The sequence below is a fragment of the Psittacula echo genome, assembly GCF_963264785.1.
Source record: "Psittacula echo genome assembly, chromosome: 4".
Lineage (NCBI taxonomy): Eukaryota > Metazoa > Chordata > Aves > Psittaciformes > Psittacidae > Psittacula > Psittacula echo.
This window is the reverse complement of record NC_137738.1, coordinates 29,580,790-29,605,459: the sequence shown is the minus strand read 5'-3', so window position 1 is coordinate 29,605,459 and position 24,670 is coordinate 29,580,790. Positions and strand designations below refer to the sequence as shown.

At 39.7% G+C, this 24,670-nt stretch overlaps 1 protein-coding gene across 1 annotated transcript in view; it reads left to right on the top strand.

Annotated features, from left to right (window-relative positions):
• The window catches only part of MAP3K21 (mitogen-activated protein kinase kinase kinase 21), a gene marked incomplete at both ends in the record, with an annotated part of 45,793 nt that extends 22,961 nt beyond the window's left edge, over nucleotides 1-22,832 (top strand). The window contains 9 exons of the mRNA XM_080615983.1: nucleotides 1,442-1,590; nucleotides 2,348-2,523; nucleotides 7,778-8,018; nucleotides 9,871-9,993; nucleotides 16,855-16,971; nucleotides 17,534-17,684; nucleotides 18,687-18,781; nucleotides 20,559-21,344; nucleotides 22,408-22,832. Coding sequence (XP_080472109.1) covers nucleotides 1,442-1,590; nucleotides 2,348-2,523; nucleotides 7,778-8,018; nucleotides 9,871-9,993; nucleotides 16,855-16,971; nucleotides 17,534-17,684; nucleotides 18,687-18,781; nucleotides 20,559-21,344; nucleotides 22,408-22,832 — 2,263 coding nt within the window. The remainder of the gene's footprint in view (nucleotides 1-1,441; nucleotides 1,591-2,347; nucleotides 2,524-7,777; nucleotides 8,019-9,870; nucleotides 9,994-16,854; nucleotides 16,972-17,533; nucleotides 17,685-18,686; nucleotides 18,782-20,558; nucleotides 21,345-22,407) is intronic.
• Nucleotides 22,833-24,670: the final 1,838 nt, after the last annotated feature.

Genomic DNA, 24,670 nt, shown 5'->3' with positions numbered 1-24,670 from the left:
CAAAGATAAAACTGCTGATATTTATGCTGATATTGCAGTTTGTTTTATTTATTAAAGTGATGTTGTAAGGTCTTGTGCAATGTTGAATGATTTTTTCCTCATTAAGGAGAACACGATAGAAAAACTTAACTAGTATGTGCTCTTCTCACTGTCACATCTGCTGTAGTGGAGGTGGTATTTCTAGTTGTAAGGGGTATGTAGCCCTTACCTTCCCAGTGCTGTATGCATTTCTCCTCATGTAGGAGTGTTCAATCCAGTCCTGCAAAACTTGGACTTAGTTTCTTTACACACCTGGAGAAAAAGGGTAAGAGCAATACTTTGTATTCCCTTTGCCTGCTCATTTTACTGTTCAAAAGCAGCAATAGGTTGTCCTTCATATCCTTGTTCTACAGGTCGTGGTTCACTGTCAGGAAGAGAAGGCTGAGCAGGAGGGAGGAAACAACCAACTCAGTTGTAAAGTCCACTTTAGGATTATTTTCTAAAAGGAGTAATTCCTGCTTCCACAAAAACTACTGTGAAAGCTGTGATTTAAACAATTGTACCATTTCAATGGTGGTGGAATAGGAGCTCTACAGCAACAGTAGTGTGAGCATGCTGTCTCATTCCTCTTGTAGGGGCTTGGGTCATTTGAGCAAGTCAAGCATTGAGCATACAAACCGAAAGAAGGTAAAAGCAACACCTAGCTCTTCTGGAGTGGAGAGCATAGCATAATTTTTTACGATTAATGTTGTTGTAATAGGAATTCCTATAATCCTTGATTTCTGTACCTGATGCTGAGAAAAGTTCTCTTCATGCCACCACCTTTCACTGGAGACAATGTTGTTTTGTTTGGGTTGCTTTTTTTGTACTGTGGAGGAATTAATTTTGTGTGAATAATCATATCTCAATCTTGTTGCATCTTCTGTGGGAAGTAAAAGTTAACAGCCCTTTATATATAACACACACAGGATTAGAAACGCAAACTGCCAAAGACAGCTGGGGCTTTTCCGATGTTTCCTATGACTATTAAAAAAAGGGCAAAAAATGTTTGGTAAATTGTCATGAAATGTTTGGAAAGGGGAGCGGCCTGGATGCTCTGCTGTGTTTTTCTTTTTTGCTTTGTTTTGTTGGTTTTTAGTGGGGAAAAGGTTGCTTGTTTTCCTGTCATTCAGACTTCTGATTGAGATATGTACATGGTACTGGCAGTTCTGTAGAAGTGACTTCAGGCTACATATTGAATAGGAGTGCAAGCCAGTCTTACAGTCACATCCAATTTGGTTAATCACTAATTAGTGGAAAGGAGCAAAATGACTAAAGTAGAGGTGTCTCTTAAAGGTATTCACCTTTGATACAGGAAATCCTCATGAATTTCAGTACGTGGTTGGACAGATATGTGTTTGTTCTTGAGTAAACAGTGTGTCAATACTCAGAAAATAACTGTTAAAAACATTACCTTTTGTAGTTATGGAGTGTTGCTGTGGGAACTGCTTACAGGAGAAGTTCCTTACCGTGGCATCGATGGCCTTGCTGTGGCTTATGGAGTTGCTGTCAATAAGCTTACTTTGCCCATTCCATCCACCTGCCCTGAACAATTTGCAAAACTAATGAAAGGTACCTATATTGTTTCTTCCTATCTATTTAAATAGTTGTGTTCTGGAGGTGTGTATCTTTGCCTGTAATAGTCATGGGGTTTTAAAATAAACACCCCCTTTGATAATGTGCTGTGTACAAAGTGTTTTGGTTTTCTTTACACAGCAGTCTGGTGTAAGGGACAGTTTAATGTGTTTCTGAGGAAGTCATGCAGTATTACTGTGTACTGCTTAAGTTCTTCAATAGTGACAAAGTACATTTTTTGGGGTTTTTTGCACTGGTTTTCCTTTTACACTCAAATTGCATTCATTTTTATAAGCTACAGGATATACTACAGATCAATACAAGATCAAGATTAGAATCCCAAGGGGAAGAACTGCAAATGCCATTTTTTTCCCCCGTTATTTCTTCCTGAGTAACAAAAATGTTGTGGAAATACTTTAAAGAGAATAAACTTTGTATGCTAATGGGTATTTCCTTGTGTTTAATGAATTTCTTTACCTTTTTTGTGTGTCCCTTCTGTGCAGTACTGTTAGCTTTGCTATTTCAGATCGTAAAGATAGAGAAGAAAAAAAATTGACTATTAATACAAAAAACAGTCCTGTGAGTACAGGTAGGTAGATATCTCTTCTGTAAACAGAAAATGGAACTAGGGGAGCCTTGCAAGTCAAGGGAACACATTAGAACTGTAGGAACAATAGCAAGTAACTTGAAATTCATGTGATTTTTCGAAGTTATATGTACTATTAAAAACTGATGGGATTTTGATACATTCTAGAATGCTGGGAGCAGGACCCTCATATCCGACCATCGTTTGCCTTAATTCTTGAACAGCTTACTGCCATTGAAGAGGCAGTTATGACTGAAATGCCACAAGAGTCTTTCCATTCCATGCAAGATGACTGGAAATTGGAAATTCAGCAGATATTCAATGAATTGAGAACCAAGGAAAAAGTAAGTTTATTTTTCTAATTACATGGCAGGGAAAGAAGGGTATGTGTGTATGTACATTTATGCGATACAGCAGTTTTGAACTTTTGAATTGTGGCTTACCAATATAATACAAGAAACCTGTTTTAGGAGTGGAGATACACTTGAGAGGATAAACTATTTGGAAGAGAGGATTTACTTTCTCATTAAAACATTATTAAGTTGCCTACTTTAGTTGGATATACTATTAAATTACTTTAATGCATTTCTGGACAGTATTTTAAGATAACTCTGTCTTGCAGCAAACTTACTTTAGAAAAAACATTCGAATACTGGTTTTCTCAAATTCCAGTTAGCTTTTTCTCCTCCTTCTTTAACAAAAAGAATAAACAGTATTGTCTGCTGAAATGATGTAGCTAGAGGAGTTTCAGTTAAAGTGAAATGTTAAGTTTGAGAGGAAATGTAATGTTATTGGAGTAAGTGAGGGTTGTCATCCGAATGGCTCATTCAAGAAGTACAGGCAGTTGAAGAAGAAACATACCCACACCAGTCTCCCAAAACAAAACGGGTTGTAGATCTGTAAATGTGACACATAGGCTCTTTTTAAAGTGTCTTTTTTTCTTGGATATTTGAATACATCAGCTAACAAAACAGAGTTTATTTAACCTTTAGCTAATCTTTCTAACCACTGCAGATTTTCAGCAGTTGAACAGTTGTTGAACAGTTTCAGTTCTCGAACATTTTCCTCAGCTGCAGAGATGAAAAACTTTTCATCCTGTTATTACTGTATCATGTGGCTTCTTTTCCAAAAATGGAATAGTGCTTTTATCTCTCAGTCCTGAACAGATTGATAATACTGATCTATTTTGGTGGTTCACTTTTGGAAATACTCTTGCCAGATAATTAAGAAGATTGATTAGATCAACCTTGTACTCATGAATCAGCAAATCCAATTTCTCTCATTTATGATGCAGATCCCTGTCACTGATCTTCTTTCCATGATACATCATTCCATGATGATATATTGTATAATATACTTGTGCTAAATGAGTGCTCATTTAATTCTCTTTACTCTCTCTTTTAGTTACTTCAACTAGTTTTTAATTACCCTGAAGTTTGTATTTTTCTTTAGCTAACTTGATAAAGACATCAGTTAGAGTAGGCCAGGTGTCCTCTTGAGTCTGTTTTAGAAATGTTTCTAGTAGAAACAGATTCCTTCTTGCAGGTCTTCCTTGCAGTATAATTATTACCCAGTATATATTTGTTGCTATATTTCATGAAGTGGTAATAGGTGAGGAAGAACAGAATTGAGATGCAGTGACTTCTGAAGAAATCTTTATAAAAGATGTAGTCACTTTGATAAAAGCAAATAATAAACTCTTGTCTTGCAAGTCACTGTTATTAGCCTTTGTCCCTCACTTCTCATCAAGTGTCACAAATGGCTGTTGATGGACTATCGGTTGGTGATGGGTATGACATTTCAGATCTACTGGAATATCAGCTTATGTGGTATCAGAATTTATAGATGACCACTAAGACTGCAGTGTCATCCATAATAATCTTGCATACTTCCTATGTGCCTTTTTTGTCCACCCTCTGCTTTTCCTTCTTCTATTTAAGATCATGTAACTGGGCATTGTCTGTGTAGTCTCTGCCTTGCCTGCAGTGGACATAAAGGTTGCTGGAGCTGGGCTGTGTGCCTCTGTAGCTGTCAGATCTTTTCCTTTCCCAGATGGGTTATAGTCCCTGAACAGAGGGTAGAGACTTGTCAGCCACTGCATTTACTTGCTTCAGCCTGCCATGGAGCATAGCTCTCTTTTCTGCTCCTCCAGCAACTGCTCAACCAATCGTTTCCCCTTTTTACTCTGGGAGCATTTAGAATCATAGAATAGTTAGGGTTGGAAAGGACCTTAAGATCATCTAGTTCCAACCCCCCTGCCATGGGCAGGGACACCTCACACTAAACCATGTCACCCAAGGCTCTGTCCAACCTGGCCTTGAACACCGCCAGGGATGGAGCATTCACAGCTTGCTTGGGTGACCTATTCCAGTGCCTCACCACCCTAACAGTAAAGAATTTCTTCCTTATATCCAATATAAACTTCCCCTGTTTAAGTTTGAACCCGTTACCCCTTGTCCTGTCACTACAGTCCCTAACGAAGAGTCCCTCCCCAGCATCCTTATAGGCCTCCTTCAGATACTGGAAGGCTGCTATGAGGTCTCCACGCAGCCTTCTCTTCTCCAGGCTGAACAGCCCCAACTTTCTCAGCCTGTCTCCATACGGGAGGTGCTCCAGTCCCCTGATCATCCTCGTGGCCCTCCTCTGGACTTGTTCCAACAGTTCCATGTCCTTTTTATGTTGAAGACACCTGAACTGTACACAGTACTCCAAGTGAGGTCTCACAAGAGCAAAGTAAAGGGGCAGGATCACCTCCTTCGACCTGCTGGATGTGCTAAATTGTAACAGGTGTTCCCATTCAGGTGGTTTTTGAGGTATTTTTGTTGGGTTTGTTTTATTTCCCTGGAAGAGTTAGTTCAGTATGCAATTTCTTGTTGAAGAAAAATATGACTAAATCAAGTTGAGGATTAAATGAGTTGGTGCAGATCTTTCGGAGAGGACTCAGATTTTTGGTGTAAAAGTGAGTTAAGCTTAATTAGGGAGGGGAAAAGATAAAATGAAATTTACTTCTCATATGCCAAAGTAAATGTATCTCTAAAGGCAACTGCCCTAATTAGGTAAACTTGTTTGAGAATGAAAGCATGTAATTTCAACTTAAGACAAGGTTTGCATATGTGCAGGCTTATTTAATTTGGCACATTGTTAATTTTACTGTCAGGTACTGGGGAGAAAGTAGTGCCTATGAAGTATTTATATAATAATAGTAAGCCAAAAAAATGCTGCATGGAGTCTCATGCCTGTAAAGGAGGAACTTCTGTAGCTAGAGCAGTTTCCTCAAGGGCTTGCTGTAAATGAGTGACGGTGACGCCCACTCCAAGAGAAGATCACAATCTTCTTTTGACAAACATTCTTGAGCAACTTAAATATAGAATTCTTTCCTAGCTTCTTTACAATGGGTGGTTTAATTGTAGAGTGGTGTAGAAACATTGCATAACTAATTGCACTAAGTCTGGTTTTAATTAGTTTATTTGGAGTGAATACTTAATCTCTCAGTGAGGAAGCACTACTACTTTTGGTAGATGGCCTACGTTTTCAATATGGGCCCTCAAGTTTGGCCTGGTTACTGAGCTTTGTCCTGGGTTTGAGGACAGTGAGGCATGGATGATCAGCAGTGTCTCCTAATATGTTTTTATTACTGCAGTAATACAACAATAAACGTATTTGCTATTTAAACTCTAAAGTACTTTTATTCTAAAACTGAATTCATGACGCTTCTGCTTCCAACCCTTGTTTTAGGTTGTCCAGTTTGAATGGATGGGGAGGAGGAGGAGGAAAGTGAAAATTTGCGGCAATCTCTAACTGAAGTGATTAAATACCTTAAAAAAAAAAAAAAAACAAAACAAAACAAAACAAAAAAAAAAAAAAAAAAAAAAAAAACAAAAAAAACAAACAAGCCAACCCAAACACACAAAAAAACCCCAAAAAACCCCCAAGCCTTACGTAATGGTGTGTAGACAAGTTCCTTTGAATTTCCACGAGGCAGGATTGCTTTTTGCAAAACTATGTATATAAAGCAGGATGGATTTAAAAAAAAAAAAAAAAATTCAAATATTGTGTTGAAAGAAGCTCACTCAAAATTAGCAAACCATATGAAATTTGTCAGTCATTTCTGTTGTAGTTGAAAACAATGAGCAATATGTGTATGCCGTATTTGTAAAGAAACAAGTATCTTTGTGAGATACTTTTCACTCAACCAGTTTGCCTCAGTGCTAACCTGTCTTGACATCTGTATTCTTTTTGGCAAGAACAGAGCTGTTTTTTTCCCCTCATTTGGAAACATCTAAGTACTATAATTCAGGAGCTAATTTATTCAAAACACAGTGGGAGTTAAAAAGATCCAAAAATTCAGTTTTTTGCTTTCACTGTGTGTGGTAAGGAATTGTACTGGCATACAATATTGCTGGATACTGATGAGCAGTCTGCTCTGAGAAAAACCCCAAACTAAATCCCAAACAAGCAAAAAAAAAAAGACCTGAACACCACCACAATTGTAAGGTTGTACAGTGGCAAAATGAATTAATTTTATATAGGAATAAGATTCTTCTATGCAGAACTTCTAGCATAGCTTAATTTCAAATGCTCATTTCTGTTTGAATTGAATTTCAGTTTCTCAGGTAGCATTTACATAGTCATATGTAAAAATGGAAGATATATGTAATGAGAAACTTAAAGTATCAGTCCCATCATAGCTTCTCCTTTTACTGTAGTCTCTTTTGTTAGCAGTACTGCCTATACCAACTGCCTTGTACTATGAAAGGAGGTCTACTGAAATTTCAGATATATTTTAATAGATCTTGAAGCTGAAGATTAAGATAATTTTAAGGTGATAGGTTTAAAACAATTTAGCTTTGGAGATTCATTTACCCTGTAAAATTAACTAGGTTCCTTACTAAAGCTTCTCCTTCTCCAAAATGAAAAAGAATAAAGGGAGAAAACCAACTATATTCTATGGGATTGATGGTTGGAGAGTCTGTGGTATACTTCAGTGATTAGTAATTGTTTGATCTGATACAGATACCTGCTAGATTTTAATTAAGAAACAGCTGTCTTCTGTCTTATGACTTGGTTTATCCTATTACAGTAATCCTCATTTGGTGTAATACTGATTGCTTTTCTAGGTAGAAAAGTGCTACTTAATACATGGCTGAAAACCAAGAAAGGTTAGAAAACTTAAGATAAAGGTATTCATTTGTGTATTCGTGAGGTCATTTGCTTTATGTTACTGCATAGGAGCTATGTAAAAGCAGCCCTCATGCTATGGAATAGTCTCTGATGTGAGGTACTTGGAGCACATTATCTGCTAGACTGTAAGCTGATAATCTTTGATTGGATGTGTTGTCCCCATTGCCAGTGCTTAACTGCCCTAAGTAAAGTGACTGAAGTTAAATGGTTGAAAGGAGATCTGTATAATGCTTGGTGCGTCTGGATGCAGAATCTTGGTTTATGCGGAATGGAAGGTTGTCAGAAGGTTGCGTGTGCATATGTACATAGTGCATCATGAAAATAAATTGGGAAATAAAACCTACTGCGCACTTCACATCTCCTTTAATACAACCTTCACATTATTATTTAGTTTCACTGTGTGAATCTTATCTTCAGGAACTTCGATCACGAGAAGAGGAGTTGACAAGAGCAGCTCTTCAGCAAAAATCTCAAGAAGAATTACTTAAACGCCGTGAGCAGCAGTTAGCAGAACGAGAGATTGATGTACTGGAGCGTGAGCTCAATATCATGATATTCCAGTTAAACCAAGAGAAACCTAATGTAAAGAAGAGGAAGGGCAAATTTAAAAGGAGCAGGTTAAAACTTAAAGATGGACACAGAATTAGTTTGCCTTCAGGTTTGCTTTTTTTCTTTTTTTAAGTTCACAATACATGTACAATCAAATATGCACACTTTCCATAGTTAATGTTAACCATGGAGTTCCATGGTTAATGTTTTCAGCATTGGCTACTATTTTAATTCACTGCCAGGTCCTTCTACCCCAATAGCGCAAAAAGGCATGGTAGGACTTGTATACACACCTCCCTACCTCCCCAAAACAACTTATATATAACATGTTCTTGTCAAGTAGGCCTCTGTTCAGCTGGAAGAATTGTTGACCTGGTTCAGCTAGAAGTTCATTGCATCTGGAGGGAAAGGTTACTAGCATGGGAGCCACATGGTTTAAGACTGGTTCAAAGTTCAGATTCTTGCTATTGTTCTATTTGTGCAGATAGAAACGTACCTTTTTCTCACATTCTAGAACTTTCTAACGTGATTAAATATTAGTGCTGCTTGCCCTAAACTTTGAAGTACCTAGCAGAACAGCAGCACTTTGTAAAGGCTTGAGGTACAGGTGTAGTAGGTCCAAATTGCATGCTTATTGCAGTCACAAATACAATAAATACAGTGGTTCCAATCTTAGGTGCCTTGTTTAAAAAAAATACTGTAATAACAACAGAAGGTATTATTTCAGGATACAAATATGATATAATTTGAATGTTAGAGCATTTAATTCCACCCACGAACACATTAAAATGTCCCCTTTGCAAACAAGGTGTATTTGCGCGGAATTGGGGTTTTTTTAAGTGTTCCTTTTTAATGTTGCCACGAGATGGCGCTACGGAAACTCAGAGTTCCGCTAGTGGTTGGGAAGCCTTAAGTACTGGTACCAGCGTCCTGGTATTGATGGGCCTCCTTTCAGTGGCTTCCAGGGGAAATCTTGTCAGTTTATTACTAATGCAGTAAGAACTTAATTCCATGCTAACAGAGGCTTGACCAAATCATGGCGGTCTGGTAGGTGGAAACAGACAAAGAGATATATAGAGTAGTACTGTTTCAGCACTAGTGAAATAAGCTTATTTTTCCTTACTTTAAAAATAATTAAAAGCAGTAAATAAAATAGAAATCACAGTACAGCCTCCCAGTCAAGCATGTTAGGTTGGCTTATGCTGGATCACAAACTTAAACTAAATGTTTAGTCCTTTGTTTCCAGTTCTACTCGTATTGAAAATGTGATTAAATAGTTTTATTCAGAATAACATAGCTCTTTGTTGTCAGGAATCATCAGGATGAATTTGTCCTTGAGGAAATTCTGTTGTAAGAATAGCATACAATCTAATTGCACTTATGATGGGGATTAAAGAGGGGCATATCGTCAAATTTTATTTCATAAATTTTTTCCTACTTGCCAATATTTATTGGGGTTTTTTTACCTCCATTGCTATAAAAAATTGTAATTGTGTAATTTTTCCTTTTTTTCTGATATGTTCCTAGAATGTGACTTATTTGTTAACAGTACTTTTTACATTGTATATGAATTGCATATTAAAAAAAGGCAAATCTGGTTGCTGTGAATATTGATTCATTTGAGATGAAATACTGAGATTTTTCATTCCCTTTGTGACAACCAACAAGATTGAATAACAGTTTGATGTGTCTCATTTTGGTTCCAATTGGGCCTACCTGCTTTTGTTGATATTAGTGCAAATCTATCATACAGTGTCTGTGAAGGTATGAAGCTGTTTGACTCAAGTTCTAAATTATTACATTAAATGTTAGTTTCTCAGTGCTTTTGATACAAACATCTCTTACGCTATCAAGTTTGATTCATTATATAGCTTTAATTGTTGTAAGTAGTACAGCAGGATAACCTTCTGAAGAGTTGTTTATTTAGAATGTTAAAACTGATTTGTTTTACTCTTTCACAGATTTCCAGCACAAAATAACAGTGCAGGCATCCCCCAATCTGGATAAGAGGAGGAGTTTAAACAGTAACAGCTCCAGTCCATCAAGTAGCCCCACAATAATTCCTCGTCTTCGAGCTATACAATGTAAGTTTTCCACCATTCCATTTGTTAATTTGGTCAATAGAGACTGTTTGTTCTATATGCTCACTGAAACACTGGTAGCAGTGTCTGACTCCAGCCAGATTTCTGTCTCATTTCCAGGTCTCTTAGCTTGTTCTAACATTTGCAACTGTTCTTTGGTGGGAGAGATATTCTTGCTAAAATGCTAACTAATTTTCAGTAATTCAGAATTATTGTGAATGCATTAAATAATTTTTATAACTTCAGGAACTCATTTGTAAACTGACTGAGATATAACAATGAAGAATCAAAATTTATAATGAGAAAAGGCAAAGCATGTTTAAAACCCATGTAAAATGGAAAAAAAGTTTTTATTAGATATTGGAGTTGATAAAGAAAATCAAGAAAGATTCAGGAAGTAAAGAAGTTGTGTAAGATGGAAAGGCCAAAGAATCAGCAAGCAACCCAGCTTGCTTATGTCAAAAGAGAAGCAAGTTTTAAGCAAATGCAAAACCGTAAGAAAATAAAGAAGAAAGCTTACTTTAGTTTTTGGGGTTTTTTTTAAACAAGAAAGAAACAATAAGATTGTGAGGCCACTCGCAAGTCTACATTATCCTGTGTATACTGATGATAGAAAGCAAGATGTGTTCATGTAGTGGAGGTATCATGAATATGGAAGAAAACTTTTTATACTGTTACAGTTAAGCCTGCATTTATATTTGGAAATTACTTATGTACAGATAGAAAACAGTTCCTACAAGATTCAGTGCTTGCATTTGTACTGTCTGATCTCTTGTGCAAAGTAGATTGTCTAATTACCGATATTCAGAGTGGAATACCTTAAGCTTCTTTCTTTAAATAAAATCTGTGGAACTTGTTTCAACTGATTGCTCATGGATGGTGACTGTCTTCTCCTATAAGGGTAGTCACCTCTGAAGGAAATTACTTCAGATTCTGGCTTTATCAGATATAAATAAGAAGGAGGGGAAATAAAAATGGATTTTTCTACATGCTGTTCTGAAGTTTGGGGGTTTTTTTTAGTTTTTATTTTTTCTATTATATTTTTTTAACTAATATGAAACTTTGCTTAAAGTTTGGATAGGAACCAGATCTCTCATCTTTGGAATATCCCATCCCTTTCATTTTTAATGTCTAAAGGAAAAGAAGTGATGTCTTTTCTGGCAGTAACTTTATGATTTGTTTGAATCGTAACTGATACAGTTACCTGGGCAAAGACCAGTACTACCCGTATGTTATGGATCAAGGAGAGAGGTGGACAAACTCTGGCTCACTTTTCTTAATGAAAATGTAAGATGAAAGGAAATTTTTTTAAATTTTTTATTTTTTTCCCAAAATATTAGCTGACACAGCATCTGTGTTGATAATGATTTCCCTACCTCAAACTGCTTGGAGGTTTTTTTGTTGGTTGCTTTTTTTACTGCGGAAAGGTAAGTAAGGTTTTCCTTAGTAAGATGTCATCATAACAGGTAAAGAAGATGGTCTTGTCTTACCTTTGATTCTCCTTGCTTTGTATGGAAATGCTTGGAAATGAAGCAAGTGTCAGGTATTGGCATGATTCTGAAAACTTGAGGGTTGTTTTTTTTGAATGCCTTATGTAAGCCATAGCAGTGCCAGTCCTTGCATGTGTGCTGAGTGCCACTGGGGATTTTTTTTTTTTTTATTTCACCAGGCATTTGTATTTGTAGGTCTAGAACGTACAGGACAACATAAAGACTCTCCTTTAAAAGTAGTGCACTTCTGAGTTTGGATCCCTAGACTTTACCTAAAAGCTTATCAGATTGCTCAGGAGTATCAGGCTGAAACAATTTAGCTTCCACACCCATTTGCACCTGTGCAAAATAAATTCTCTTTCCCACAATAACATTTTATCTTGATTTAACTTCAAAGTGTTGTTGTGTCAAGAAAACTTGCTCAAATACAGGTGAGTGGAACAGGCATATCTAACAATTGCTTACTTGATTGCTTCACTTTGTCCTGAGCAAGTCGAGCTTCCAAATCTGAAAGTTTTTAAAGTTAAAATAAAAATCTAGTTAATTGTAAAATTTGTTGTTAAAACAAATTGAGCTGATTTTGAAAGGTGCTTTAAAGGGAGGAGGACACCCAGTAAGATATATATGCCTGGTCCTGGAATGTGGCTGAAAAAGTGAATATAAAGAAGGCAAGTAGAGTGCCGCACTGGAGGGGAAGCTGTGCTGGCTAGAAGATGTACGGTTAGGCATGAGGAGAGCGCTTTGCAGCGCAGGCGCAGCAGAGCCACCTCATTTATCATGCTATTATAACTGGCTAAATTATTTTATTTTTTATTATTAGGTCCCTGTCCTGGTTTAGCAGTAGCAGTCATTTTTTCTACTGGTGCAGTGCTGTGTTTTTGACTTTCCGCCTGGGAACAGGGCTGATAACAGCGATGTTTAGACTGACCAAGGACTTTGAGAGTCTCATGCTCTGCCAGGGAGGAGGAGAAGCCAGGAGGAAGCAGGGACAGGACACCTGACCCAAACTAGCCAAAGAGGTATTCCATACCACAGCACGTCATGCCCAGGAGGTAGAACTGAGAGTTCCCGGAAGGGCTGGAGCACTGCAGGGTGGGGGTGAGGTACCGGTTGGTGAGCGGTTGTATTCTCTTGCTTGTTATTTCCTTTATCATTATTACTATTAGTGGTAGCAGTAGTGATTTGTGTTATACCTTAGTTATTAAACTGTTCTTATCTCAACCCGTGGGAGCTGCATTCTTTTGATTCTCCTCCCCGTCCCTCCAGGAGCGGAGGGAAGAAAGGTGGGGGGGGGGAAGTGGACTTCGTGGTTCTGATTTACGGCCTGGGCTTAAACCACGACAGTTCTTTTTGGCGCCCAACGTGGGGCTCGAAGGGTTGAGATAACAACAGATCTGACTGAGGCACAATGCTGATTTATTGGCTCTCAAAGTTGTTTCTCTTGATGTCACAGTTTCAGTATGCTGTAGCTTACTTAGAGCCAGTATTTGCTGTGTTAGTGTTTATCAAGTGTGGGCCTTGGGCTAAGGTTCTTGTTTCACTGTACTTTATGGTAATGGCTTGTAATACGGGCGGGCTCCGGCAGCAGGGCGGGATGAACGTGGCTGTGGACTTGTACCTGGCCGTCCCGCTGCTCTTCACCGTCCTGGCCCTCGTCTTCGCCTCCGTCTTTGTGAGGCTGCGGGGAGCCGAGGGGGAGCGGCCCCGGGAGCCGGCGGCGGCCGAAGCGGCCCGGGAGAGCGGCCCCGGGGACCAAGCGGCGGCGGGAGCGGGGCCGGAGGCCGGGAAGGAGGCGGCTGCCGAGGAGGGGAAGGAGGCGGCTGCCGAGCAGCGGGAGGAGGCGGCGGAGGAGCCGAGCCCCACAGCCGAGCCCAGCCCCGCGGCAGCCGAGAGCATTCCCCAGCAGCCGTCTGCCGAGCCCCGTGAGCCCGAGCCCCAGGAGGATGCAGGAGACCCCGCAGCACTTTCCAGCAAGGCAGAGGAGGAAGATCTGGACTCGGAAAAAGAGGAGCTGGTGTTGAGAGAGCCTTCAAGCACAGCAGCTACACCAGCCTCAGTGACAAGTACAGCACCAGCATTTGAGAGTTCTGAAGGTTTTGAATGGCCTTTGGGTACCCTTGGGACCTGCCTGCTGATTGTGATGGGGATCACCATGTTGGCACACACACAGAGTGTGTTCTACCCACGACCATTTTGTCTGATCCCGAGAGTTAAGCAGAGTCAGGTTTGGGTCTTGTCTGGGTTTAGACAATACAGGGGGACCGAGAGGTTTTCCCCAGGGCTGGACAGTCATGAGTGTCATGGTGTGTGGGACAGTACGGGCGAGTATCTAATCCACTGGGCCCCTCCAGTGCTTTGGAAGCGTCGGAGATGGAAGGCAGCTGTGTGGAGTCCCTAATGACAAGTTGCAGAGACTGCTGCAGGGGAAGGTGAATTATTTTGAGCCTGATGGGCCCATGGCACTTCAGGCCATCAGGGCAGAGATGCAACATAGAGATGGACTCATGATCGAGGGGTGGACTTTGCAATGGGCCTCTCCTACTCTGAAAGACTGTTACAAGAGATGGAGCCCAACATCATATGGACTCAGCGCTTTATAGGGATTGGTCTGTGCATGACGATAAGAGTGCACTGAGATGAGAGTGAGGGTATATTGAAAATGTGGGATCTGAGCATGACGTGAATGGTATGGAATAAGGGGTGGATACTGTCCTGGTTTAGCAGTAGCAGTCATTTTTTCTACTGGTGCAGTGCTGTGTTTTTGACTTTCCGCCTGGGAACAGGGCTGATAACAGCGATGTTTAGACTGACCAAGGACTTTGAGAGTCTCATGCTCTGCCAGGGAGGAGGAGAAGCCAGGAGGAGGCAGGGACAGGACACCTGACCCAAACTAGCCAAAGAGGTATTCCATACCACAGCACGTCATGCCCAGGAGGTAGAACTGAGAGTTCCCGGAAGGGCTGGAGCACTGCAGGGTGGGGGTGAGGTACCGGTTGGTGAGCGGTTGTATTCTCTTGCTTGTTATTTCCTTTATCATTATTACTATTAGTGGTAGCAGTAGTGATTTGTGTTATACCTTAGTTATTAAACTGTTCTTATCTCAACCCGTGGGAGCTGCATTCTTTTGATTCTCCTCCCCGTCCCTCCAGGAGCGGAGGGAAGAAAGGTGGGGGGGGGGAAGTGGACTTCGTGGTTCTGATTTACGGCCTGGGCTTAAACCACGACAGTTCTTTTTGGCGCCCAACGTGGGGCTCGAAGGGTTGAGATAACAACAGATCTGACTGAGGCACAATGCTGATTTATTGGCTCTCAAAGTTGTTTCTCTTGATGTCACAGTTTCAGTATGCTGTAGCTTACTTAGAGCCAGTATTTGCTGTGTTAGTGTTTATCAAGTGTGGGCCTTGGGCTAAGGTTCTTGTTTCACTGTACTTTATGGTAATGGCTTGTAATACGGGCGGGCTCCGGCAGCAGGGCGGGATGAACGTGGCTGTGGACTTGTACCTGGCCGTCCCGCTGCTCTTCACCGTCCTGGCCCTCGTCTTCGCCTCCGTCTTTGTGAGGCTGCGGGGAGCCGAGGGGGAGCGGCCCCGGGAGCCGGCGGCGGCCGAAGCGGCCCGGGAGAGCGGCCCCGGGGACCAAGCGGCGGCGGGAGCGGGGCCGGAGGCCGGGAAGGAGGCGGCTGCCGAGGAGGGGAAGGAGGCGGCTGCCGAGCAGCGGGAGGAGGCGGCGGAGGAGCCGAGCCCCACAGCCGAGCCCAGCCCCGCGGCAGCCGAGAGCATTCCCCAGCAGCCGTCTGCCGAGCCCCGTGAGCCCGAGCCCCAGGAGGATGCAGGAGACCCCGCAGCACTTTCCAGCAAGGCAGAGGAGGAAGATCTGGACTCGGAAAAAGAGGAGCTGGTGTTGAGAGAGCCTTCAAGCACAGCAGCTACACCAGCCTCAGTGACAAGTACAGCACCAGCATTTGAGAGTTCTGAAGGTTTTGAATGGCCTTTGGGTACCCTTGGGACCTGCCTGCTGATTGTGATGGGGATCACCATGTTGGCACACACACAGAGTGTGTTCTACCCACGACCATTTTGTCTGATCCCGAGAGTTAAGCAGAGTCAGGTTTGGGTCTTGTCTGGGTTTAGACAATACAGGGGGACCGAGAGGTTTTCCCCAGGGCTGGACAGTCATGAGTGTCATGGTGTGTGGGACAGTACGGGCGAGTATCTAATCCACTGGGCCCCTCCAGTGCTTTGGAAGCGTCGGAGATGGAAGGCAGCTGTGTGGAGTCCCTAATGACAAGTTGCAGAGACTGCTGCAGGGGAAGGTGAATTATTTTGAGCCTGATGGGCCCATGGCACTTCAGGCCATCAGGGCAGAGATGCAACATAGAGATGGACTCATGATCGAGGGGTGGACTTTGCAATGGGCCTCTCCTACTCTGAAAGACTGTTACAAGAGATGGAGCCCAACATCATATGGACTCAGCGCTTTATAGGGATTGGTCTGTGCATGACGATAAGAGTGCACTGAGATGAGAGTGAGGGTATATTGAAAATGTGGGATCTGAGCATGACGTGAATGGTATGGAATAAGGGGTGGATACTGTCCTGGTTTAGCAGTAGCAGTCATTTTTTCTACTGGTGCAGTGCTGTGTTTTTGACTTTCCGCCTGGGAACAGGGCTGATAACAGCGATGTTTAGACTGACCAAGGACTTTGAGAGTCTCATGCTCTGCCAGGGAGGAGGAGAAGCCAGGAGGAGGCAGGGACAGGACACCTGACCCAAACTAGCCAAAGAGGTATTCCATACCACAGCACGTCATGCCCAGGAGGTAGAACTGAGAGTTCCCGGAAGGGCTGGAGCACTGCAGGGTGGGGGTGAGGTACCGGTTGGTGAGCGGTTGTATTCTCTTGCTTGTTATTTCCTTTATCATTATTACTATTAGTGGTAGCAGTAGTGATTTGTGTTATACCTTAGTTATTAAACTGTTCTTATCTCAACCCGTGGGAGCTGCATTCTTTTGATTCTCCTCCCCGTCCCTCCAGGAGCGGAGGGAAGAAAGGTGGGGGGGGGGAAGTGGACTTCGTGGTTCTGATTTACGGCCTGGGCTTAAACCACGACAGTCCCACTATCGTAGCTGTAAGCATGCTATGTAGATAGCAAATTATTTTTCCAGTTAGTCATATGTGAAAATCTGCTTGCCTGGGTGTCTGGTCCTAGAAGTAGGATCCTCTAAACCCCACAGTAAAAACCTGCTATCAAAAGATGCTTAATGCCTTTATAGAACTGGGCTCTATGGCCCAAAGATAAAAATATAAGGGAATCAGTTCCGTTTCTGAAATTAGCTTGACTAAGATCTCTACTACATTTTCTTAATTTTTCCTCAGTGATTCCCAAAACAGATACACACACAACTAATGGCCGAAGAAACAGTGTATATGTGTACCAGCAAGATGTAGATATCACAAGTGAATGTGAACTTCCAAGTGGGGTTATGAAAAAAGGCAAGATTTCATTATGTTTCAAAGGTGCTGGTTCTGTTTAATTTAACAGTGGAGACAGTGACAGACTAAGCATTTAATAAAGGTTAGACATTGTAAAAGTATAATTTGTTTTGGTGTAGTGAGAAAGAAAATGTTAATCATTGTCACAATTGGAATATTCTGTTTATTTTTAATACCAGTTGTTTCACAGCACGTATTTTGTTCATTGAAATTTAAGTGCTCAGTCTAACTCACTTGTCTGAATTACCTAATATAGGTTCTCAGTTAAATGAAGCATGGAAAATATGATTGTTTCACTACTTATCTTTAGTTTGGGTCTCTGGTCAGCTCATAAATTATTTTTCTTGCTTGCTCATCTTTTTGTATCAGTGCAGTTTGTGTGGTGGTTCTGGTCTGGTGGGTCTGGCAAAAGAAAAAATATCTCAAATTTTATCTACTAGTTTTACAGTGTCAAAATTGTTTTGCAGTGGAGAAAATACTCTACTGTCAAAATAGTTTGGTTTTAGAAATGCTATTTATATGTGGGATGTTTTTTTTGTCTGTTTTTAAATCCAATCTGTAGTAACTTCAGATGAAAGCAACAGAACTTGGGGAAGGAGCACAACTTACCACCAAGAAGAGTTTGAAGATGTGAAGAGAAGTTTTAAAAAGAGAGGTTGTACATGGGGACCAAGTTCAGTTCAAAGCAAGGATCGTGCAGATTGTAAGGACAAGTATGTCTACTACATTTTGTTTGTTTGATGGTACTAAGCCTTCTTGGTAACTGAATCACTAACAAGTAGTGAGTGAGAGATGATCTGCAGTCTCTAGTTACAGATAAAACTCAATCCTACCTTTTAATTGATTCAGGAATTTACATTAATAAAGTAGCACCCTCACATAGACTTGAAGACATTTACTTGTATTAAAGTTTTGGAGTCTATTGCTCTTTATCTATGGTTTTTGAGACTTGGAACATACTGGGATGCTGAGCTACTAATGCATACCAGGCATTCATGGCCTGTCTTTCTTGTCCTTCCTTACATTGACTTGAAGAAGTACAAGCATGGCCCCCAGTGGGCGCTTCTAGTACAGTTAAAGACTGGCTTTGCATACATGATGAACAAGTCATTCCAGCAACATCATTTACACTGACAAACGCAGGTTGAAATGGTTCTGAAAATCGGTTGGACACCTTCGCTTTCAGATTATATTTTCTGATTGCTCAGAAGTGGAGATTAGCAATTATATCTGAAGCAAGTGATCCTTTTTCCTTGTCTCTTTTAACAGTATAATTATTTATAGCACCTTGGGGGTTTTGTCAGTAGAGACATCCACCTGTAGCAGTGGTTGGTTCCAGGCCATCTACTGAAACTGGCATTATTATATTTTTTGTTTGTTTTACAGTTGCTGTGTTTAATAAGTTTCCAATATTGGCATAATTTTATTGACTCTGTGAAACTGTTGTCCAGGTCTTCACCAGCTTTTGTTCTTAGATAGTCAAGGCCTGTTTTTCATGGGCTTGAAATTTTCGTCTTACAATGAATACAAGGTAAAAGGCATGTCTCAATTGATAATCATATGACTCTTTGCTATATAATTTTTTTTTCCCTTTGGAAAGCTTTACTGTTTTCAAGTTAAGTACTACATGTTTATAGTTTAAAAAGAAAGACGTTTTGGTAATTTTCTGTCAAAGTGCATAAGCATGGTAATATCAAAATCACTTACTATTTCAGAATAAGACCCCTTTCAGATGGCAGCAGCCCTTGGTCAACCGTTTTAATGAAAAATCAGAAGGGTGTTCCCTTAGCTTCACTATTTGTGGACCAAGGTAAGAGCTGTTTTTGAAGAAGTGAAAGTTGCCATTTAATGGCATTAAGTATACCTCCAGCGTTGTATTGCTTGAATTCCTCAAGGACTATGCAGATTATTAGAAGAGTAGTCACGGTACAAATAATTTTCCTGTGGAAAAAAAACCAAAATCCTGTCTATTAAAACCACAACTGTTAAAATCCATACATTTCCATCATTAGCAGGTAAGAAATGTACATGGTGTGTGATGCACAGATGTGGGTTTTTCCCCACTGCAGTCACCACTTCAGATGGTGGGTTTGTGTCCCCTTTTTTTTTTTGGTGTTTTGTTTTGTTTTTTTTCCTCTTAAGAGATAGCTAAATTAATAATTGTCTGGACATTAAAATGATCATCAGTAGCTTTTAATGTTAGTGGGCTTTGCACAGTTGTTTAAAAAAATCATAGTTGAAAAAACATGTAAGCCCTGATATATGCCCAGATGTCAATTTCCTGATTTTTAAATGGGACTTATTCTCTAAATTTTCAAGGAAAAAAAAAAGTAGACTTAAAGTTGTTTAGGTAACATTTTGGGGTTTACAGGTAAACTACAAGGAAAAACATACCTAATCCCCTAAGGATCAGGAACATGATAACCGTATGTTGATTTTTATGACTGCTGATGTAATGTGCTATGGCTCTACAGTATCCATAATAATTTTCAAATTTACACACACTTTCTGTACTACAGATTCTTTTATCTGAGAAAATTAAGTTACCAGTGTCAGGAAAAAAAACCCCTGTGATATAAGTTGGTGTCCATACCAGTGGCTAGATTTTTGCCAGCTGGAAGGAGAAATGGTAAGCTGCTTGGACACTGTTGTGTTTTGGTTGAGGTTTTTTTTCCTCTAGGAAAAAGGCATTTTTGTCTTCATCAAGCTTCACAAATAGTAATTTTACAGATGTATTAGCTTACTTCTAAACCCCTATATACAGAGAGGATTATACAAGTTTACATATTTGCATTTCAAATATTTCTGTGTTTATTTTGTAGCATTCAGTAGTTAATAGTAGAATAACATGTGCAAGTCAAATTATACCTTCCATTTCATTTGTTGTTAGGTGTAAGGTGTCAGATTTACCTTGTACTCCAGAACACTGTGACCTAATGAACTGCCTGGAAAAGCTTCCAGCAAATCACTGGATTTTGGAGCACAGCAATTAAGCTGTGTTGAAAGTGTTGTAAAGAATGTGTTCCAGATCTTACCTGGCAGATTGTAAATAGGAAATTACTTAACTGTAATCCATACACCAAAATACTTTCCATGTTATTTGAAAAGCACTACAGAAGTGTTGCAAATCCTCAAATATCACAGAAAATGCAAAGGCAATATCTGCTCTTGAACTGAACTGAGTGCATAAAGGCTGGGAGATACATTAAGCCTCTGTTAAAATAACAGTAAGTCTTCCAGATGTGGAAAACGTAGTTAGTTTGCAGTTAACTTACATACTCAGGAAGATTTATCTGCAAATTTCTTCTAATAGTTTGCTTTTGAATTGCTAAAAAGATGAAATTGTAGCAAAATGGTACTTCTGCTATTTTAAAGACTCTCAAGAGTACATGAAGAGATTTAGGCTTAGGGTGTATTTCTGGATCTTACAATGAAGTCTGAACTTATGACTGCATCTAAAGGGGGTGTACAATATACCTCAGGATTAATACTTCTGCAAGTGGAAGAAAATAATGATGTATGTATGCAGACATGCAATAATAAAATAGCTGAGTTGCAATCTTAAAGTATACTGTAATGTTTTATAGGTGTCTGTACTGATAAGAAGCTTCTCCCTGAAGGTTTGGACAGTAAAAGACCAAAGCCTATTAAGTTGCCGAATCAGGCCTATATTAATCTACCTCTGTGGAAAGATGATCAGGGAGAGAATACACTAGAACATGAGAGCTTTGAAGAAGGAACCTCTGCTAGTTCTACAAATAGCACTCCTCAAATGACACCTACAAACAGCTTGAGCAGGACGCTGCAGAAAAAGAAGACTGATTCAGTGCTGTATGGGTGTGCTGTCCTTCTTGCATCTGTTGCTCTGGGCTTAGATATCAGAGAGCTGAACAGACCACAGGGTCCAGATGAGCTCTTGCCTAAGGATGAGAAGAAGAAGCGTGAGGGAATATTTCAGCGTGCTTCAATATTTCGTAGGAGTGCAAGCCCTACACGACTACAGTCCAAGAAAGAGGAAACAAGTATTCCAACCCTAAATCCAGCTGCAAATACTGTGAATCTTCTCTCTATGCCCTCCATTTCTACAAAATGCTTACTTCAGCCTGACGGTGAAGATGCATTTGTAAGCACTGTGCTTGATGATTGTGGTCCATGTAGTTCTACTGATGACTTTTCATCTGAAACTTCAGAAAGTAAGAGAGAACAGAGGATACAGCTGGCTTCTAACACAGTTTCTACTCGATTGAAAAATCGGCCTTTTGATCTTTGTCAGAAGGAAGAATCTCAAAGTCTGCAAAATGATTCCTTGACAAAGTTGAATGTGTTGGGTCACAGACGAACCTTATCAGATGGGAACAATTTTCAGACCACAGGTGGGTAATTAAGAACTTAAAATATAGGGGATTTTTAAGAATAGAAACAGAAAACATAGAGAAACTAACCATTCACTAATGAGATGCTAAGATTTTCGTTAGTTATGTGTTAGCTGAGCCACCATAACTGCGTGGGGTAAGCCCTTTGTGTCTGAACCCTATCTAAACCACCTGCACTTGCATCTTGTTAAGAGTGTGGGTATGGAGATCTAAAGGGAAGAGAGAATTCATTTTAAGGCAATATTTATTTTTCATCAGGTATTAAAAAATAGGTTTCCCTGGTCTTTTCATGTCATTGAGAACCTGCTTTTCTTGAAATGTACTATATTAGCATTAAGACTGAAATAAACTGAGGCTGTTCAGGTGCATGCCTTAGGTTGTTGTGGACTTTCTGAGAGAGTACAGTTATTTAATATAGTTTCACAGCCCACTTCAGTGAGTGATTGAGCATCATTCTAGTACTGCACACTTATTAACTTCAAGAAAAACAAGCCTGGTAAGTGTTGATGTGCTTACTTGACCTAGAAGTTATATCACATGTTCCACAATCCTTAAGTTAAGCTGCTGATAAAAATTTAAGATGAAAAAAAAGGTCTTTTAAGTGGTTTTCATGTAAATGGAGAAGTTTGTAATTAATGAGTTTTCAGAAAGATGTTCTAAATTTCAGTGCTGGTGTTCTATGGTGGCTTAAATGTAATGTTCTTCATGGTACTCTATGCATATGTGGTATGCATAGTAATATACTATAGGAACTGGAAAAATTTGTGAGGCTTTAATATTAATATTCATCCACATACTGGGATTGTCTATATATCTCCTTTTGTGGCAACAAAAAGAATTGCCATGGCCTCTGACAGAGAATGTAGATGCAAATACATTATTTGAGTGATGCTGGTCATTGCTTAGGAGACTTCCCACAGATGTACAAACATCTTAATTTTTCCAGTGGGGAAAAAAAGCCACGAGTGTTTGCAGCAACCTTGTTTTACTAAATGGCAAGGAAATCAAGAAGTCACATGATTTAAACTGGCTCTTTTTTTGTTTGGCCTTTCCTTTCTCCTAGCTAATGGATTTGCTTCAACCAATGTTGACTCCACATTACCAGTTCTATCAGTTACTGGAACTCTGCACTCTCCATCTGTTCAACAAAGAAGCAATAGCAGTGGTGTTTCAACTGAAAAGCAAAGCGCTGTCAATATTATATCAAGGCCTCGACCTTCTTCTCTCAGAAGTAAAATCGATTCATGGCAGATTATTCCACGTATTATTAAACCAAACTCTAAAGACTCTGAATGTTTAGAGGGCAATGTAGATCCAGATGCTACCTTCTTGCCAGATACTGAGAAAAGAACTAACTGCCACACGCCCTCATTACTTGATATTGATGTGGAAGGTCAAAACAGAGACTGTACTGTGCCTTTATGTAGAATGAAGAGCAAAACTTGTCGACCATCTATATATGAACTGGAGAGAGAGTTTCTGTCATGAGTGCCTTTCATTTTTAAAATGTTTGCTTTTTAAAGGGGAACAAGTATAAAATTCTTGTCAATCTGATGCTTTGTGCTGCTGTTTCCTGATGTACTGTGACAAACAATACCAAAATTATTAAAATGGGCAGCTAATTAAGAAAGCGTAGTAGGTGCCTTTTTCAAATGTTACTTGGAATCCCAGCTAGTAACTCTAAAAGCACAGTGCTGCAAAATAGTGTCATAGGTGAACTTTATAAGCCTATTTTGAACATGCCCACCTCCCTCTGCAGTGTCACAGAAGTTTTCTTTGGTTTGAGGGATTTTGCTAGAAATCTAACTTTTGCACATTGGAAAAATGAATGACATACAGTAAGGTTGCGTTCTGACAAGAAGAGTTTTGCCTAAGTGGTTTTTTCCAGCTTTCCTCTGTGGCCTGTAGAATTAGGGATGGAGGCAGGGGATTTAAGCTGCTGGTTGCAGGAGACTAAGTTCACTGCTCATTAAGTAACTGGTTACTTTTTGGCATTTTATACTGAAATTGGTTAAGGACTAGCAGCTGAATTGCCTGGTTTTACCCTTGGGTTTTGTGAGAGCTTTCAACTGTGTGCATTAGTTTCTCCAGAAAGTTACACTGCTTGTATAAACACTTTGGTTTCAGCCACCATATTGATTTGAGAGAGTAAACGTCAGTATTGCAATTGGAATAAAGGTATTTGACATACTTTATAATGTGAAACAACATTCCTTGTAGGTAAGGATACACTGGAACATAAATATTTGTACTCTTAACCTTTTGAAGACTACAGTGTTTGCACTGAAAACAATATTCTTGGTTTGGAAATTTTTTATTTGTGGAGGGGTTTGCCCCCCTTCTTGTTTTTTAAACTGCTGCACCTTGTATTGAGGAAAGATGATGAGTTTAAGGATGATTGGTTTTGGTTTCAGTGAGATGGAGTTGCATTTTACTACACTCAGATTTTAAAGCTATGATAATTTAGTATTAAATCTTTCAATACAATCTCTGCAGCTTTTCTTCCTAAAGTTACTACTGACTGCCTGGTTATTCTTTAGGAATGGAAAGACAGAAACAGATATGCTTGACTGGTTTTCAGTGATAGAAAGGTTCAAGAGAATTCCAAGTAGTTAATTGTGGAGGGAGGAACATTAACCTTGGTAACACTGATTAGTTTACTTTTTTGCAGTATCATTAAGTGATTAAATAAAACCAAATATACAGTGTACTTTCCCTGACAAAAGCATTTCTAAAATTAAAGGAACATCTCTCATATTCCAGTATTTGAAGTCTTTTAATGTTGCATATCATTTGACATTTAAATAGTCTTCATAAATAAAATTAGATCATGTTAGAATAAAAGTACTGTGTTCCCATCAGAATACTGTTTTGTTGAGACCTTTGTTTTAAATGCTTTCTTCTTCTTTGCTCTGGAGACTGAGAGTGCAGTTGTTAAATAGAATACACGATTTCTTAAAGCTTCAAAACCAAGGGATTAAAAAAAGAAGCCTCTGTTCTAAGACTGGTGTGCAGTACAGTGGCTACCTTGAGGGTAACAGATAATTAAACATACAAAATCATGAAGTCTTAATCACACAGAGCAGAACATAGAAAATGCAACTTCCCAGTACTCAAGATGAAAGCACAAAAGTATTAGTTTACCAAAAGTAAAGACGTAACCACTAGTTGTCTGTAAAAATACATGCTTGCATAGCAGATTATCTCATTTTGTTCAAACCTGTTTCTATTTCAATGTTCTTAGTTTTTTGTCAACATGATTCAAGTTGCATACTGTTCTTTGTCTTTCAGTTTAATTTCATCAGAACACTTTAATAGATGAAATC